Source organism: Convolutriloba macropyga, chromosome 4 (assembly GCF_964194025.1).
Source record: "Convolutriloba macropyga chromosome 4, txConMacr16.3, whole genome shotgun sequence".
NCBI lineage: Eukaryota > Metazoa > Xenacoelomorpha > Acoela > Convolutidae > Convolutriloba > Convolutriloba macropyga.
Window position 1 is genome coordinate 36,113,361 of NC_134471.1, and position 17,089 is coordinate 36,130,449.

At 34.1% G+C, this 17,089-nt stretch overlaps 1 protein-coding gene across 1 annotated transcript in view; it reads right to left on the reverse strand.

The window, feature by feature from the left end:
- Window positions 1-355: 355 nt before the first annotated feature.
- Window positions 356-17,089, reverse strand: part of LOC142338061 (uncharacterized) — a 38,434-nt gene continuing 21,700 nt past the window's right edge. The window contains exons 3-5 of the mRNA XM_075387694.1: window positions 7,909-8,092; window positions 2,439-2,585; window positions 356-582 (exon numbers count right to left, since the gene is read on the reverse strand). Coding sequence (XP_075243809.1) covers window positions 409-582; window positions 2,439-2,585; window positions 7,909-8,092 — 505 coding nt within the window. The 3' untranslated portion in view covers window positions 356-408. The remainder of the gene's footprint in view (window positions 583-2,438; window positions 2,586-7,908; window positions 8,093-17,089) is intronic.

The window sequence follows — 17,089 nt, forward strand, 5'->3', positions numbered from 1 at the left end:
GGGACGGCCTGGACATATCGACTTTCCGTCTGGGACGGTCTGGACATACCGACTTTCCTTCTGGGACCTCAACCTGGAGAGTGCTGCAACCGCTACAAATTTAAACATATTTACAATTCAAGAATTCTGTTGTGGGGTGAGTGGTCCCTATACTGTGTCCATATTTTTTTTCATTAATCTGTGATTCCTAAACCCTAATTTTGGAATCACTAGGCCCCTTTCTGCACATTTCGATTTCGGTCTGAACATATCGATTTTTGGTCAGAGACTTCAGCGTGCATAGACTAGAGCTGCAATATATTATGCCGTTCAAGAAACCAAGTTCAGATAAAAACTAAATTTAAAGTATGCTATTTATTCTAAATCAACAACAAATTAAGGGACTATTGATTGTTAATCAGCTACTTCTCAGCTCTCATGTGTTTCGGCCATCATGACAGCTTCGATCCACTTTCGGTGAATGACGACGTTTGTGAAAGCGCTGCCTCCATTGCACGAAATAGAGGACCCCGTTTTGAACAAAGTTGGGGGATCGTAGTAACTTGCTACACCGTACAGACATGATGCCTCAAGCGAACCACACTTGAGATGTGAAGGTTCGTTTATTTTCAAAAACTCATGTATTGAAATTCATTACTGTCCGTTGCTATATACATATTGCCATTGGTTCTACCTCTTTTCTACCCAAATTTTTAACTCTACAATTTAAAACCAAATATGTTTGCCCTCAGTCACTAAACCCCGGCAATTTATTCACCTCATTCAATCTGTTTCACATCAAAATTTATTATCTATTTGGGCGTCCGAACGAACAATGAGCAAATCTATAGTTCAAAAGACTCGAAAAACCCAAAATACTGAGCTCCAAGAGAGCAGCATTAAACATTTTGTGTTTGTTTGAAAAAACACACTTGACAATTCTGACCGCTTCTAAGCGTTGCACTTTGATTTGAAATGGGAGAGTTGAAAGTGTGCCTCACAGTTGAAAATAGACAAACTGGTACCTTTTAAAATTAAACCATCTATTATGATTTTAGAAACAACATTCAGAGCAAGCATAAATCACAAAAAAATTTAACTTTTGTCTTAACAGAAAATACATTGAAGTCTAAATTGATATCCTTGCTAGCAGCTATGCAGTGCATGTTTTATTTATGATTGTTGTTTGTTCCCTATTAAAGATCCCATCATAAGGTTAAAACATCTGATAAAAATCCCTAACAAATCACTAGATGAGGCTTCAGAGTAACTTCAGGAGAATGTAAGAAGGGCGCCACCTCAAAAACACTATGATAGATTTCCAGGCTAGCGGATAATAGTACAAAGCAATTGAGTTGCTTCCTTTTGAATCCAGACTTCAGGCGAAATTGGAGGAGGGTTCATTGGCGGATACCTGATATTATTTGATTGACAATAAAAACTCACTTTCATCTTTAGTTAACAAATCTATCTAATTGCTGCAGATCCGATGAATTAGTTATTGTTTCCTTCTTATAGTTTTCTTCTGGTTTTTCAAACTCGAGAGATGGGATCAATTTGAAGCCAGCGCCACTTCGTTGTTTTTTTTTAAATAAACATTTCAAATCCCAAATCTCCAATTTTCTATTCAAATGTTTATGTCGGTTGGAAATGACAGCCTGATAACATTAATTTGGATGATAGTTCTGAAAACCATTTATAGGGCTGTGATCAAAATGAAGAAAAAATATATCGCGCTTACAATTAAGAGTAGTAGTGGTAAAGGCATCAAGTAATCGGCGCACATTTTTTTGTCTCCTTTTTGAATTTTTACCAAACAAAGTTGGAGTACTTTTGAAAAAATTGAGTGAATAAGAGAGTGCAGATGTGATCGAACTATTAGGCAGCAACTTGAAAGTTTGGCGAATGAGCGAAAATTCAGAACCTTTGAGAACTGATATAATACAAGGATAACCAAAAAATAAAATACGGGGTCTTTGTCATGTTTTTCGCGTTCAACGCAAAATTCTTTGAACAACATATTGGCTAAGTTAAAATGGCCGTTGCTGGATCAAGCATTGACTTGTTGTATATTTTTTTCTTAAACTTTGGGAGATAAGTTATCTGCAAAGAACAATATAGCAAAATAGCAAGAAAATTCAATAAATTTAATTGAACTTCTATAATTTATAGGGAAAATCGTGAGTGTTATCAATAAACCCGTTTATCGGGTTGGGGTAAACTTATCAATAAAACACCTTTATTAAATCGTGATTTGAGAATATACATTTTTTCTGAGAAAAAATCAACAAAAGGCCTGCTCAAAAAAATAAGACTAAAGCTAACCTTTTACTCAAAACCAATTGACGCACTAACAATTGCGTTCAAAATAAAAAAAGAAGCTTAAGAAGTGGTTATGTTGAGAAATGGATTCCGGAATTGTCTATATTAATTTTAGTGATTTTGGGAAATAAGCGAGCCTTGAACGCGTAGAGTGGTCCTCCGATGTCCATGGCACATAGAGATGCTTGGGGGTTTACAGTCTCAGTGCATATGTCACCATAGGGACACGACTCGTGGTTCTCAGGGTGTGAACTCTTGAACACTGACTCATAGAAAAACGTCTCCTGTTAAACATGAGAACTTTCATTGGTTTAGAAACCAGAAAACTTTTCAGTTTACATTCAATTTCAGTTTAAATTTACCCGGGTCTAGGTGTCACCGCTAAAACTCGTTAAAAGATGTAAGATTTCTGGTGAATTTGTGTAGAAAGTGTAAGATTTGCACTCAATGCGATGAATGCGATGAAAAAAAACTTTTAAGCGATGAAATTTTTTTTCACCACTTAAGTGTTGAAAGATAATTTTTCACCGCTACCAGCAGAATGCGGTGAAAAAAAATTTCAACGCTACCAGCATAATGCCTTGAAAAAAATTTCACATGGCTAAGATTGGAAATCTTACAAATCTTTAACGCTAATTTCAACGCTTATCTTTTAATTCACAGGAAATATAATTGGAGTAAGTGACAGATGGAGCTGTGGAATAAGCAGATGTTGACATGCAGGAGGTGAGAGGTTCGAACCCGTGTACGGAAGTTTCTGTTTTGTAAGAAATACGGTGAAAAAAATTATCCACCGCTAAAAACCGCAAATATTACAAAAATTCACAGGTTTCACCGCATTCAACGCTAAAAGATGCGGGCGCTCTGCGGTGAAATTTTTCTACGGCTATTCACCGCTAATCTTAGAATATTTTTTTGACCAAACCTTGACCCGGGTAGCTTTTAAGTTCATTATGAGCTACATACTCAACCAAAAACAAGAATATTTCTTCAACAAATATAACAGCTCAGATGAAAGCAAAAGGCAACACAAAACTTCTTCTAACTCTTCTTGCTTTCATTAATATCCTCATTTTATAATTAAGCGTTATTCGCGCAAATATGCGTAATAGTGTTTCACGTTCTTATTTTGTGGAATGCCCTTTTTAAACAAGAAAGAGCTTCTTACGTTTGTGCGGAGTTCAGCTCCTGGCCTACATTGAAGTGTGATCTTTTTACTTACTAGTACAAAATTAAACTTGAGTTTGGAGAAATTACCCGGGTCGAGGTTTTGTCAAAAAATAATATAATTGAATGCGGTGAAAGCGGTGAATTTTTGTAAGATTTGCGGTTTTTAGCGGTGAAATTTTTTTTCACCGCTTTCATAGTATTGAGTGCAAATCCTACACTCTTACTCAAATTCACTGCAAATCTTACATCTTTTAGTGATTTTTAGCGGTGACACCTCGACCCAGGTTATAACATAGAATTACACGGCAAGTTTGTCAGCTCATCCTTCTTTCGGGGCCACCCCCAAAGAGTTTCAGTGGAACTCTAACCAGCCTTAGACATATAAGATTGGGGTGCCATCCGGAAGTGACCTCTGATCAGACAGTGTCAGACGAAAGTATCCTCTGATCAGACCATCCCAGACCAAAGTATCCTCTGATCAAACTAAAGTGCACTCAAAACACCATGTGCGCTCGAAGTGCGCTCGAAACTGTCTCTGATCAGACCTTCCAGACAGAAATGACCTCTGATGAGACAATAATTAGACCATTGTCCAGAAGATTGCGCGACCATGGCCCAGACCAAACCCAGACCATCGGCCAGACGATTGTGCGCTCAAAATCACTTCTGACCAAACTATTGTGCGCTCGAAATCACCTCTAATCAGACCCAATTGCGCTCGAAATAGTCTGATTAGTGAATGGTTTTCACTATGTACGATTTTTTAAATAATATATTCATTTCATAAAAATCGATGTTTGCATTATTAAATTCATCTAAAAAAAGCCATTCGAAAAGTAATGCTAAAGAAAAAAAACCCAGCTGTTGAGAAACAAGTTTTTTAGTATACCATCAGTGCATATTTTGAACCCAATGGATGACTTTAGTCAGCTTTCCATAAAAAACGTCGTGTTATTTACAGTTAATCAAATTTTCCTTTTAAGGGCACCGGAATTTTCTATCAGACCCCTTTGGTTCTGATCAAAGCCATCAGACTCTAGATTTGTCTGTGATCAGAATGCTGCTTTTTGTTGCCTCTTGGCAGAGCCAACATCTCTCAGTAATTAAACAAAAAAATGAAAAGAAGAAATTTCCGCTCGAAATGGTCTCTGATCAGATCCAATTGCGCTCAAAATCTTCTCTGATCAGACGAATGTGCGCTAGAGTCCACCTCTGAGCAGGCCATTCCCGTCCTGAAGTGACCTCCGATCATACAATTCTCAGACCGAAGTGACCTCCGATCATACAATCCTCAGACCGAAGTGACCTCTGATCATACTATCCCCAGACCGAACTGATCACTGATCATACCATCCCCAGACCGAAGTGACCTCTGATCATACCATACCCAGACGGAACTGATCACTGATCATACCATCCCCAGGCCGAAGTCACCTCTGATCATACCATCCCCAGACCGAAGTGACCTCTGATCTTACCATCCCCAGACCGCAGTGACCTCTGATCATACTATTGTGCTCTCGAACTAAATCCCACACCTGTAATGTTGGTCTGGGAACATACCGTGTGCGTTGGACTTGGTCTGATGCATATTGCATATTACCTTCACCTGCCAGAAATCACAATTCATTTTATCAAAAGGTTTTACAGTCACCTAAAAAAATTACATTCACATCCAAACTTGAAGTTATTTCAAGCAGTTAGTGTGCAGTTAGAATAATGCTGATTTGCAATGTGTTCGAGTGGAGCACAAGATGACCGTACAGAAAGGAAACTAACGCTCTGTATCAGACTATATCTCATAAACGTCGCCTATTATCAGACCAACCCGAGCTCTGCTATCAGTATGCCCTCTATCGGGCCATCTCACAAGCTTTGTTCTACCAGACTGTTTATTTAATTTTTAAAAATATTTAAAGGAAAATTGGGTCTTCTAAAGTTTTTACGAAACGCAGAGTTCTGGTTTATAGTTTTCAGAACATTTTAAATTGAGGACATAATAACTGAAAATTTTTTGTTTTTCGATCCAGATTTATGTAGTAACAAATGCTTTTAGTTCACAATAAAAGATTCACTCAAAGTTTGATTGTGAAATTTGTTCTTTTTTGTACTGCCCGTATTCGGTAAAGTCAGATTTTTTTTCGAATATTGACAACCAGACCGTTGTTCAATTTCTGCTCCAAACGGGTTAACAGATATAAGATCAGAACCAAGCAGCCTTGATATGCCTTCAAATCATGCAGATTTTGCCCTATTATCACACCATACCATTTATTCTACCTATTACTAGATCATACCCCAGAATGTTATCCAGACCACTTATTCTATCCTGACTTTTACTTATCATCTGAGTTAAACCTGGGTCGCAATTGCACTTTTGAAATTTCTGCTTGGGTAATCCAGTGTTGTTTTGACAAAACACATTGAAAAACCAGCCAAAATACGTAAAGGTGCCAACTAAATTTTACAATATTCGTGTCAAAGTTTTATCAAAAAAATAATGTAGGAAAAGTAGCGAAAGAAAACTTTTTTAACGGTAAAGCGTGCGCATTTTGTAGCGCTGACTGAGTTGTAAGCTGTGAAGTTTTGTAAGAGTTGGAGTGAACATAGCGGTAAAATTTCGTAAGACTTTTGCAGTTTTAAGCGGTGATTTTTTCACAACATTTTTCAGTTAGTGGCTAAAAAATATAGCAACTAGTAGAACATTGCGGTGAAAGAAAAATCACTGCTAAAAATTGCAAATTTTTCAATAACTCATTTCAAAAATCAAAATAAATTCAACGTTTTCAATGCTTTCAACGCGCTCAAAGCTAAAAACATTCGAGCTCAACGTCATGCAAATTTTCTTCCCCAGCAATTGACGCAAAAATTTTGCATACCCAGATTTTCCGCTAACTGAACAATAATTTGATCTCTTTCAGATTGCCCACAAATATAAATTATTATTGTAATTATTAATACTTAATTTATCTGTTCTCTGTATTGTTTTTGTATGTTTTTGATTTTGACTTTTATGACCTTACATGGCATCATGAATATGTATGGTCTTGGATATGCTTCCAAAACACCGTGAACTTCAATTTTTTGGGTTTTGATTCGTTTTTTTTCCAATCAGAGTTCATGGCATGAGTGTTTTAAGAGCTTTTTGTGCGATGTTGATTTTTTTCATGGTCAAGTTACAATTAAGTTACGATATTGCTGCCAAGTTACAATAAACTCTACATATGGCTTGCATATAGTTGCCAAGAAAGATTTATGTTGGTCAACACGGTTGGCTTGGTCTGCATTATCGTGATTTCATCATTTTTTGGTCTGCATCGTTTTTTCTTTCTGATTTTATTTGAACATTTTTATTTCTTTTTTTTTCTACATTCCTTACTTGATCCAGCACCCAGGGTGCTTTTTTGAAAGCTTTTATAAAAATTTTCTTAAAATCTTTTTAAACAGTTAAGAGTTTTCAATTTATTGCTGGTTTCCACGAAAATATTGAATGGTAAAGATAATTAATGTATATCAAATGGAAATAATAAATACAAAATTATTCAAAAAGAGCAAAAAATTACTACTGATTTCATCGGCAAAAATTTGTGAACTTGGCGGTCAAAACGGTTTTTATCACCGGATTTATCTCAATTCTTTCATAGTTTCATTAATTAGATGAATTGATAGAAAATTGAGCTTATTTAGCGGTGAAACAATTAACTGTTTTACTTTTTATCGGCGATTTTTTCTTCAACTCTCTCGAGGCATTCGCTGCTATTCGTACATCTTTTTGTCGTATTTTTTGCAGCAATGTTGTTTGGTGATTCTAGCGGTGAATTTTTCTAAGAATAGCGGTATTCAGCGGCGATCTTTTTTTTTCACAGCAGTCACGTCATTGAACGCTTAAAACCGCATTTCTTATACTTTTTTCATCGCATTCATCGCAAATCTTACTCTCCCCTAGATGAGACCAAAAGTTCTTGCAAGATTAACTTTTGTTTACCAATCGGGTCTTGTTTGCTATTTTAGAGTTGGAACTTCGAACCAGGTATTTCTTGCGTTTGGCTAACGCGTTAGCATCACCTAAGCGTTTCGTTCCGGAGATAATTTGGCTTGTTTTTTGCTTCTCCATATGTTCGTATTAAAACTTTGTAATATAGCAGACTTAACCTCCCAAAGTTTGGTTCATTATCGAACCTCAGATAGCTTGAATTGTCAGCAAAAAAATTAAGAAAAGACGGTGCTTGCATCAAGTCTGTTTATGAATGGATTCTAGCTCGACCTATGGAAAAACCGTGCTCATTGATTGACCTTAATTGACTATGAAGAATTTAGCTCGACTTTAATTAGTGTGCTGGATCCGTTAAAGTCAATACTGCCCCTCCACTAGAGATTTAAAAGTCGAGGTCTGGACCAGGGAAAACTATATGATGTATAAAAGAGAATGCGTGTTACATGAAGACTTGACGGAATCATGAATGATGAGTTTGAGATGGATCCCATTCCACAAGCACCCAGGACCAGTCCCAATTCTGGCTCCTCTTTACACAATTCAATTGGATCTGCTTTTTCTTCCGGCACCCCCTGTTCAAGTTGAAGCAAAGCGAGGTCTCCGCCCGAACTCCTCCAGCGTTTGTAACTGAAATTCCGAGGTTTTAAAAGACCACAGGAAGTAATTGCGAAAAAACTTATAATAATTATCGTGAAGGGGGGTTATGATTACCCTAGCTTGGTTATACAGAGCATTTATTTCCAGAATTCAACATGCAACGAGTTTTGATTTTGGCTTAAACGAGGAAAATTGAAAAAAATAATTACGTGGCGCAAATATTTCATCAAATTTTGCGTCTTGTGAAACAAAACCATTTGAACAGGTAATTAGACTAAAATTTTATTGCCTGAATTTTGTTAGTAATTACTTGAAATCAAATTCAAAGACTCAATTCTTGTGAACAGAGCTATGAGTAATTTCAACCTTAAATTTTTTTCGTAACCGACAATTAGTCTCGAGAGGGAAATTTCCGAAATGAATCACCAATCAGGCTTTCTGCTTTCTTTCAAATTGGTATTTAGAAAACGCATATGTGGGAAAAGGGTAAATTTAAGCAAATTTGAACTAAATTTGCTTTGTGTAATTCGTTTTCACACCCCCATCCCCTCCCCACACACACTTACACACACCGACAACATAATCTTAAAACATTGGTGGTTAAAACCACTTAAAAAAATCGAGTTTGTAAATTCGGTTTTTCGGACAATGGCCACGTAATGCATGGGAAATCGATGTAATGATATATTAAAATTCCATCATGAGCGAATTTTTTCGAATAAATAACTTTTTGCAGTGAAAATAGTATAACATCTCTAGGATATCATGAATCATATTTATTGTTAGGTTGGGAACTCTAAGGCAAATTGAGGGAATAATAAGCCACAATAAGGAAAAAATGTTTATTTGTGATTCTCTCCACAAATTTATTTATCTGGTAAAGAGTGCTCTAATTTTTAATGCTATCAAGCTTTTAAACATTTTTGGTGAAATTCTAGAAATTCGTCACAAACTATCAATTTCTGTGGACCATGCAATAATATTATTCAAATTTCAAGGTCAAGGTAAAGCAAAACTATCGCTGTATGGACAAAAAACAATTTTTTAACAACTTTTGAATTAATAGATTCCACACTATGTTTAAAATTCCAGTTCTGTTCCGATAAAATTAAGTTAGAGGTAGAGTTTATGGGAAATTATTTCTTTTTTAATACCCAAATTAGGCCCCGAATTTATGAGAAAAAACTCATAAATTCAAGTGTGGAGGCCCAATAATGACTAAACCGAAATTCCCAATCAAAATTGTCAACATAGCTCTATGGGTTTAGACAAAGTCTTGTCATGAGGTTTTTGAGTAAAGCATGGTATTTTCATAGGCATTTTGGGTCCAACGTGATAATTTCATGACCTGAGAAACGGAATATTTTTTAATTGAGCTAAGGACACTTCGCGTTTCGCTCAAAAAGTTTTTTTATAGCTCTGCTTCTTTTCTTTTTTTTTACAAAAACCAATGTTTTTAAATTTTCCATTATGTTTTGTCTTCTGAATATAATGAAACAGCGATGAACGGAGAGAGACTAATTGCGCCAAATTAGTCCAGTGCAGACATTTGAAAAATTGATAAATAACTGAACAGATAAGGCAATTAATACAGCTAGTTAAGTTAGTTTAATTGTAATGGCCTTCGTGCTCGTTAGCGATTATGAAAAACCGCTTTTAAGAAAAAGTATTTTTTCATTCGGACATTTTGAGAATTCATTTTCTAAGCAACATTTTTTTGATTGATTGATTAGTGTTTCTTCTGAGTTTCAACAGATCAAGCATCGTACTTGCTGGCTAAATTAAAAGAATTAGAGAGCAAAATATTCGCACGTAAGTTTTGTGAGGGAAAATACGACTCCATCAAAAGACTATTCCTCGGCTCATGATTTGACAAATGATCTACCATCATTTTTTCATATTGTTTATGACTAGATTAAAAGTTGAAGAAAATATTTTGGTTCGAGCTGAAGTCCATGGTGAGAAATTTCAGTTAAGAAAAGTCACGCTTGACAAATATGGTAGAGCAAAAACCCAGCATCAGGAGCTTGATTCTTACAAAAGTTGATCATGAAAATTTGAGTTGAAGAAAAAGAGAGTGTGAAAATGTCGTAAGAGTCCTGTTGTTCACTAAGGTTAAGCTTAGGTCATTTCATATGTGTCTTGTGTCGTAAGCAGTCTTTTCATACCTCTTTTTGTTGAATCATAGTCTTTTTATAAATCCTGGTCCTAACTTGGGTAGAAACCAGCGGACAGAAAGCCAAGTAAGCAATTCTTGGCGCCATTTCGGTTCATAAGGAGGACACGCTAGCTGACAAAAATTTGAACGAGAGTTCTCTCTTTCCAGTAAAGACAGACAATAAATATTTAGAAGCTCTAACACCCAACAACCACTTCTTGGAACAGGAGATTTACTACCGTATATATTACTCATCTGCAAAAAAGTCATTAATCAACGGAAAGTTGTGACCTTCCGAAGAAGTCTACCGAGAACTAATTTGAAAGAAAACACCTGAAGTGAATGAGTTAGGTCAAGAAAATTTCTAATCAACGGTTTTGTTAAGGCTCAAAGTTTAAAAATTTCAAATACAAAGCGTTATTCAAACGTATTGAATTCCAGATTAGGCCATATCTAGGCTTTATAAACAATTGGTTTTTGTTTTGTGTGATGTTAATTGCAATTGTATTTGAAAAATTCTGCTGTTTTCTCTGTTGGCTAGTGAATGGTATAGTCCATTAAATTAAATTTGATCTCTCAAGTTTATGAACTCTGTTCATTTCTTCACTTGCCTGGACTGAATACAAAAAGGAGTGAGCTTTGTAAAAAAGGAGTGGAATAAAGCATATTTATCAGTGTGAATACCGTATTTCAAGAAATTGCAAAAACCTCTTTTTAAGTGTTATGTATCTTTGGGGCTTGATAAGTAAATGCTATGGTTCAATTGGCGTGATTTTCGCACTGTTAAAGTAAAACATTGGTTTTTATACCATTTCGTCATATCAATTAAGTTTTTTTCAAGTTTTGTAATAAAAACGGACTGAGTGGTTTAACTTTCCTTTGGGAGCTGGGACCTTTAAAAGACCACTGAGTAGAATGAAGATAAATCTAAAACCATAAAGCTAAAAATTTTGAGCACGACGAAACATCAACAGGCAACAGGGAATCATCTGAAAATTGAGTCGCGCTTTTTCCAATTTCGATACAGTGATTGTTCATGTCTTTAGAAATTCTGTATTGATTTGAAGAAATTGTGGTGTGGTTTGCTAGGTTTAAGCATGTAGAGACTGCTGGTTGAAAATGTTTGACGGGTGGATAAGTCTGTTAATTTGTTGCTGATAACTCAACTATTAATCTTTTGTTTTGTTTGGTATGTTGGGAGCTGCGAACTCAATTTTTGAGAAGTTGAGTCCAGTCTTGAGTTTTCAATAATCAGGTTCTCACATCGTGTTCGAGATTTGATCCTCTAAAGATAGGCATTAATTGTTTCATCTTAAGTTCAAAAGATTATTTCCGCAAATTCTTCATTCGCGACTGTAACTACCGGTTTGAGGGAAAATGTTCCATCCCAAAATATCATAAAACTAAGTGTCATTTGTTGGAGGTAATTACTGTTACAATAAATATCCATCACCAAACGCATTTTCGAAAGAGAATGCGAGTCGTAGGAAAAATTAGTTCGAACGCGAGATTTTTTTTAAAGGAGAGAGAGGGAAATGTGAGTTGCATTTTGAGGGTTGCAATTTTAACTAAACCGCTTTTATTGAGTTTGTCCATTGTATTGACATCTTCAAATCTTGAAATTTCAAATCTTCAAATCTTCAAATCTTGAAATCTCGCAATTGAAACAACTTACAATTGGCCTCAATTTCGGACGCAAAATTGGGAAGAACCTCCTTTTATGCATTAATATGATCAAATGATTGATAGGGTTGGCTTATTTGACGAATTCCAGTTACCGGAATCATTTAGCGACTCAAAAGATCTTGCCTGATTTTAAAATTTTTGCTGAGCATAGGTCTTAACTATTGCAGAATTACATTTCTAAAGCTGCTTTCTTTTTTCATACCCAACAAGCTCTCAGACATCCTGTAGATTATGCTTTCTCCATGTATTTTTTGCACTCATAATTAAACATTTAGTAACCTAGGATTTTTGCATTACTGTTTCGTGAAATCGTGTTGCGTGAAATCTATAATCACCTGATTAAGGCCAGTAAGAATGTTGTCGCTTTCTTTTAATTTTGCTAAAGTTAGTGACTGGTTTAATCTGCATAAATTGGCTCGTTTGTTTCGCTAAGAGAACGTAAGAAAACTCTTTCTCTGATATTACAGCAATTGTATTTGGATGCTCCAAAGCATAAAAATCATTTTTTACCTATCTTGCTCACCGACGAAGTAAGAGCGACGTTTGCTGTCTTTTTCAAATGTTTCTTACAGAGAAATAACTTAATTTTTGTTCGTGAACTGATGATATTATAGATGAGCTTGCTTTTTAAGAAGAATGGTTTTTATTCTGTATTGTTTGTTTGAACATTTGAATCGTTATTTAGCTATCTCACGGCGTTTTTTATTTGTTTTGTATAATTTGGGCTGATGAATGTGGGAAAAGGACATGAACTTATTTTAGGCTAAAGAATTTATCATGCTTGTTCAAGAAAGAGCAGCCACGGATGACTGTTATACAAAACTTGAAGCTTTTCCAAAATCTCTCTGTGTAGTTTTTTATGTTTGTTTATCATTGCTTACAGCTGCTCTCCGGGCACTTTGACTGTAGTGGGATCCGGTGTCTTTGTTTTTTTTTCGTGCTTTTCTTTCTAAGGGATTGCTTGAAGCACTTTTTGGCTTCCTAACTCTCTGAAAATTGAGTCGCGCTTTTTCCAATTTCGATACAGTGATTGTTCATGTCTTTAGAAATTCTGTATTGATTTGAAAAAATAGTGGTTTGCTAGGTTTAAGCATGTAGAGACTGCTGGTTGAAAATGTTTGACGGGCGGATAAGTTTGTTAATTTGTTGCTGATAACTCAACTATTAATATTTTGTTTTGTTTGGTATGTTGGGAGCTGCGAACTCAATTTTTGAGAAGTTGAGTCCAGTCTTGAGTTCTCAATAATCAGGTTCTCACATCGTGTTCGAGATTTGATCCTCTAAAGATAGGCATTAATTGTTTCATCTTAAGTTCAAAAGATTATTTCCGCAAATTCTTCATTCGCGACTGTAACTACCGGTTTGAGGGAAATTGTTCCATCCCAAAATATCATAAAACTAAGTGTTATTTGTTGGAGGTAATTAGGGTTACAGTAAATATCCATCACCAAACGCATTTTCGAAAGAGAATGCGAGTCGTAGGAAAAATTAGTTCGAACGCGAGGTTGTTTTTTAAAGGAGAGAGAGGGAAATATGAGTTGCATTTTGATGGTTGCAATTTTAACTAAACCGCTTTTATTGAGTTTGTCCATTTTATTGACATCTTCAAATCTTGAAATTTCAAATCTTCAAATCTTGAAATCTCGCAATTGAAACAAATTACAATTGGCCTCAATTTCGGACGCGCTTGTTCAAGAAATAGCAGCCACGGATGACTGTTATACAAAACTTGAAGCTTTTCCAAAATCTCTCTGTGTAGTTTTTTTTGTTTGTTTATCATTGCTTACAGCTGCTCTCCGGGCACTTTGACTGTAGTGGGATCCGGTGTCTTTGTTTTTTTCGTGCTTTTCTTTCTAAGGGATTGCTTGAAGCACTTTTTGGCTTCCTAACTCTCAGCAGACTCCTGTTAGTAGTGGATAAAACAGGGCTTCCAGCCACCAGCAAAATCTGACCCTTTCTCCAAGCGCTAATCACGCATGTCGAATCTGGCCAAATTTTACTGATTTCTGGAAGCCCTATTTTATCCACTACTATATGTTAGCTCTAAATTTGATAAAAATTAAAATTAAAATTAAAAATAAAACAAAAAATCAAAAAAACAAAGCAAAATTTAAATTTCACTCTTAAAGAGTGATTCACTCTTATTCGGAGTGATCCCCAGTAGAAAAGATCGCTCTTTTTCGCTCTTAAAGAGTGAATCCCTCTTTTTTGATATTTTTATTTTTTTTTATACTTTTTATTTCAAACTATCTATACTTTTCAATAAATCTATATTTTATTTTATTTTTTCTATATTTATTCCATTATTAATAAGAAATGATACAAAATTATAGTATTTACATGAACAACTATCCTCTTTTTGGGTAATATCAGATCTGTGAAACAGTTCCACTGATCTGGGAACCAGCTCCGCTTATCCATGAAGTGGTTTTACCAATCTTTCTGTTATATCAGGGAACCTGCTTTGCAGATTTCTACTAAATCCTCTAGTCAATTCTATATCCTTTTAAATCAAGGAAACCAACTCTGGAATCATATATCATTGTTTTATTACTACTAAAAATAATAAAAGTATTTTCCTTTTTATTATATTTAATTATACCATAACGAAGTTCATCTGACATTCCATCTGTACAATTATAACAGTTACTATTTAATTCACTAATTATTTTCACATGTATATATCTCGTTAAAGTTTATAAATAGGTCAGGTCCATTATAAGTTGTTAAATAAATAGTATCACAACTCATTCTTGCTGTATTAATTATTTGAGCTGGTTTATGACATATTACAATCATTTGAATATTATAATGTCTACCTTCAGTAAAATAATAACCTATATGCTTATTTAACCTATCACCCATATCATCAAGTACTATTACACAATTTTGAAATTTATGCATATTATTTTTTGTGATCATATTTATATCACATTTATTAAACCCAGTATAAAACTTATTAGACTCAGGATCTATCCAGTCTCTGTCATCTTTACACACTATAACTATATTTTTAGCTTGGTCTTGGTTTTGGTTTTGGTCTTGGTTTTGGTTTGGGTTTTTGTTTTGGTCTTGGTTTTGGTCTTGGTTTTGCTTTTGGTTTTGGTCTTGGTTTTGGTTTTGGTTTTGATCTTGAACTTGACCGTGGTCTAAGTATAACTTTAAGTATTGTCTTATAAAATATGTTTTACCCGTTCCAGTTCCACCATAAACAATAGTATGTAGTGGTGACTTTTCATATTCAAATCTAACTAAACTCCTATTCATAAATCCGCCTAAACTTTCTTCTAGTTTTGTATATTTACTTGGTCTTGAATCATATATTATATAACAAATTCCAATAATAATAATAATAAAAATAAAAACTGCACTACCTGTTTCCATTTTTATATAATAAATATAGATTTAGATTCAGATTTAGACTTAGACTTAGACTTAGATTTAATAAATTTATTGTATAAAAATGCTCATCCTAACTTTTGAGGAATCCAATAATAAATTTAATATTGATAATAATGCTATGAGTGATATCAGAATAAAAGATATAGGTAAAGATATAAGTCTAACACCAATTGAGATTGTAATGAGAGATGATAAACCAGAATTGGTAAGTGAACCTAACTCTAACATTATTGTAAATCTACATCCAACTGAAGGTACACATTGGGTTTTAGTTATAAGAAGAGAAGGTGGTCCAACATATTACTTTGGTAGTTTTGGTGTAGAAATCCCACCATTATTTTTAGAAGAATATGTCGATCTAGGCTCTAATGAGAGAATACAACAGTATGATGAATCTTATTGTGGGGCTTATTGTTTATATATGATCTATTTTATTGATAGAGGATTTAGAATTAAAAGTGCTTTGAATATTCTAGTTAATCAATGTAAATATCCAGGAATATTTAATGAGTGTTTTTGTTTGAATTGTAGTAGGGGTGGTGATAAAGATAAGGATAATGTTAATGATAATGATAATGATAAATTTAATGATAATGATAATGTTAATGTTAGTGATAATGATAATGATAATGTTAATGATAAAGATAATGTCATTGATAATGATAATGATAATGATAATGATAATGATAATGTTAATGATAATGATAATGACAATGTTAATGATAATGATGATGTTAATGATAATGATAATGTTAATGATAATGATTATGATAATATTAATGATAAATTTATATATCTATTTGATGAAAAACATCAAAGGGGTAAACCTAACAACAAAGAATGTCTTAGTAACAATATCTCTGTAAACATAAATGATGATCTATATTCATGGTTAAATGATGATGATATAACTACTGAAGCCGCATTCCCAGATAACTTTAGATGTATAATATCTGGTCCTAGTGAATGTGGTAAGACATTCTTATTGAAAAAACTAATTCTAGCTAGTATATACTTTGATAAGCTATACATCATCGGACCTACTGGTGATCAGTACCATGGTATAGAAAGAATAAACCCCAAAGCAGATGTTGAATTTATTAAAGATATAAAAAATTTACCATCTCCTGATAAACTACCCAAAGACTTAAAGAAACAAATGATATTCGATGATGTTAGAGCCAAAGAACCAGTTCTAATGAATACTTTTGTAGGGGTAGACATAATAATTGTAATATGATATATCTTAATCAAAACCTGTTCTCTCTGGTTAGGCAGAGTGTTAGAGAGAACTGTAATCTATTTATTTTATTTGAACAGAGAGGTAAAGTCCTCATATCTATATATCAAGATTTCTTTAATAATGTTGAACTTAGTTATAATGATTTTGCTAATATATGTAATAAGGTATGGAAAGAGCCTTATAATTATATTGTCATTGATACAACTAAAAATAAAAATAATAATGGTAAACTAAGAATTAATTGGGATCGGAGAGTTTTATAATCAATTGGGATCGCAGAGTTTTATAATTAAGTATAAGTATGGGTGTAAGTCTATGTCTAAGTATAAGTGTAAGTAAAGTCTAAACCCAAGTCTAAGTCTAAGTCTAAGTCTAAATCAAATGTAAAGTAAAACTTAATACATCACTATTAAAGTCTATAGGTCTTCCATGCTCATCTTTAATATGAAACTCTATATATTCTATTCTATCTTTAGTTACATTTTGATACAAGATATTAGTTGGTATAATATTTATCAAGTAACCTGGTGGTTCAGTT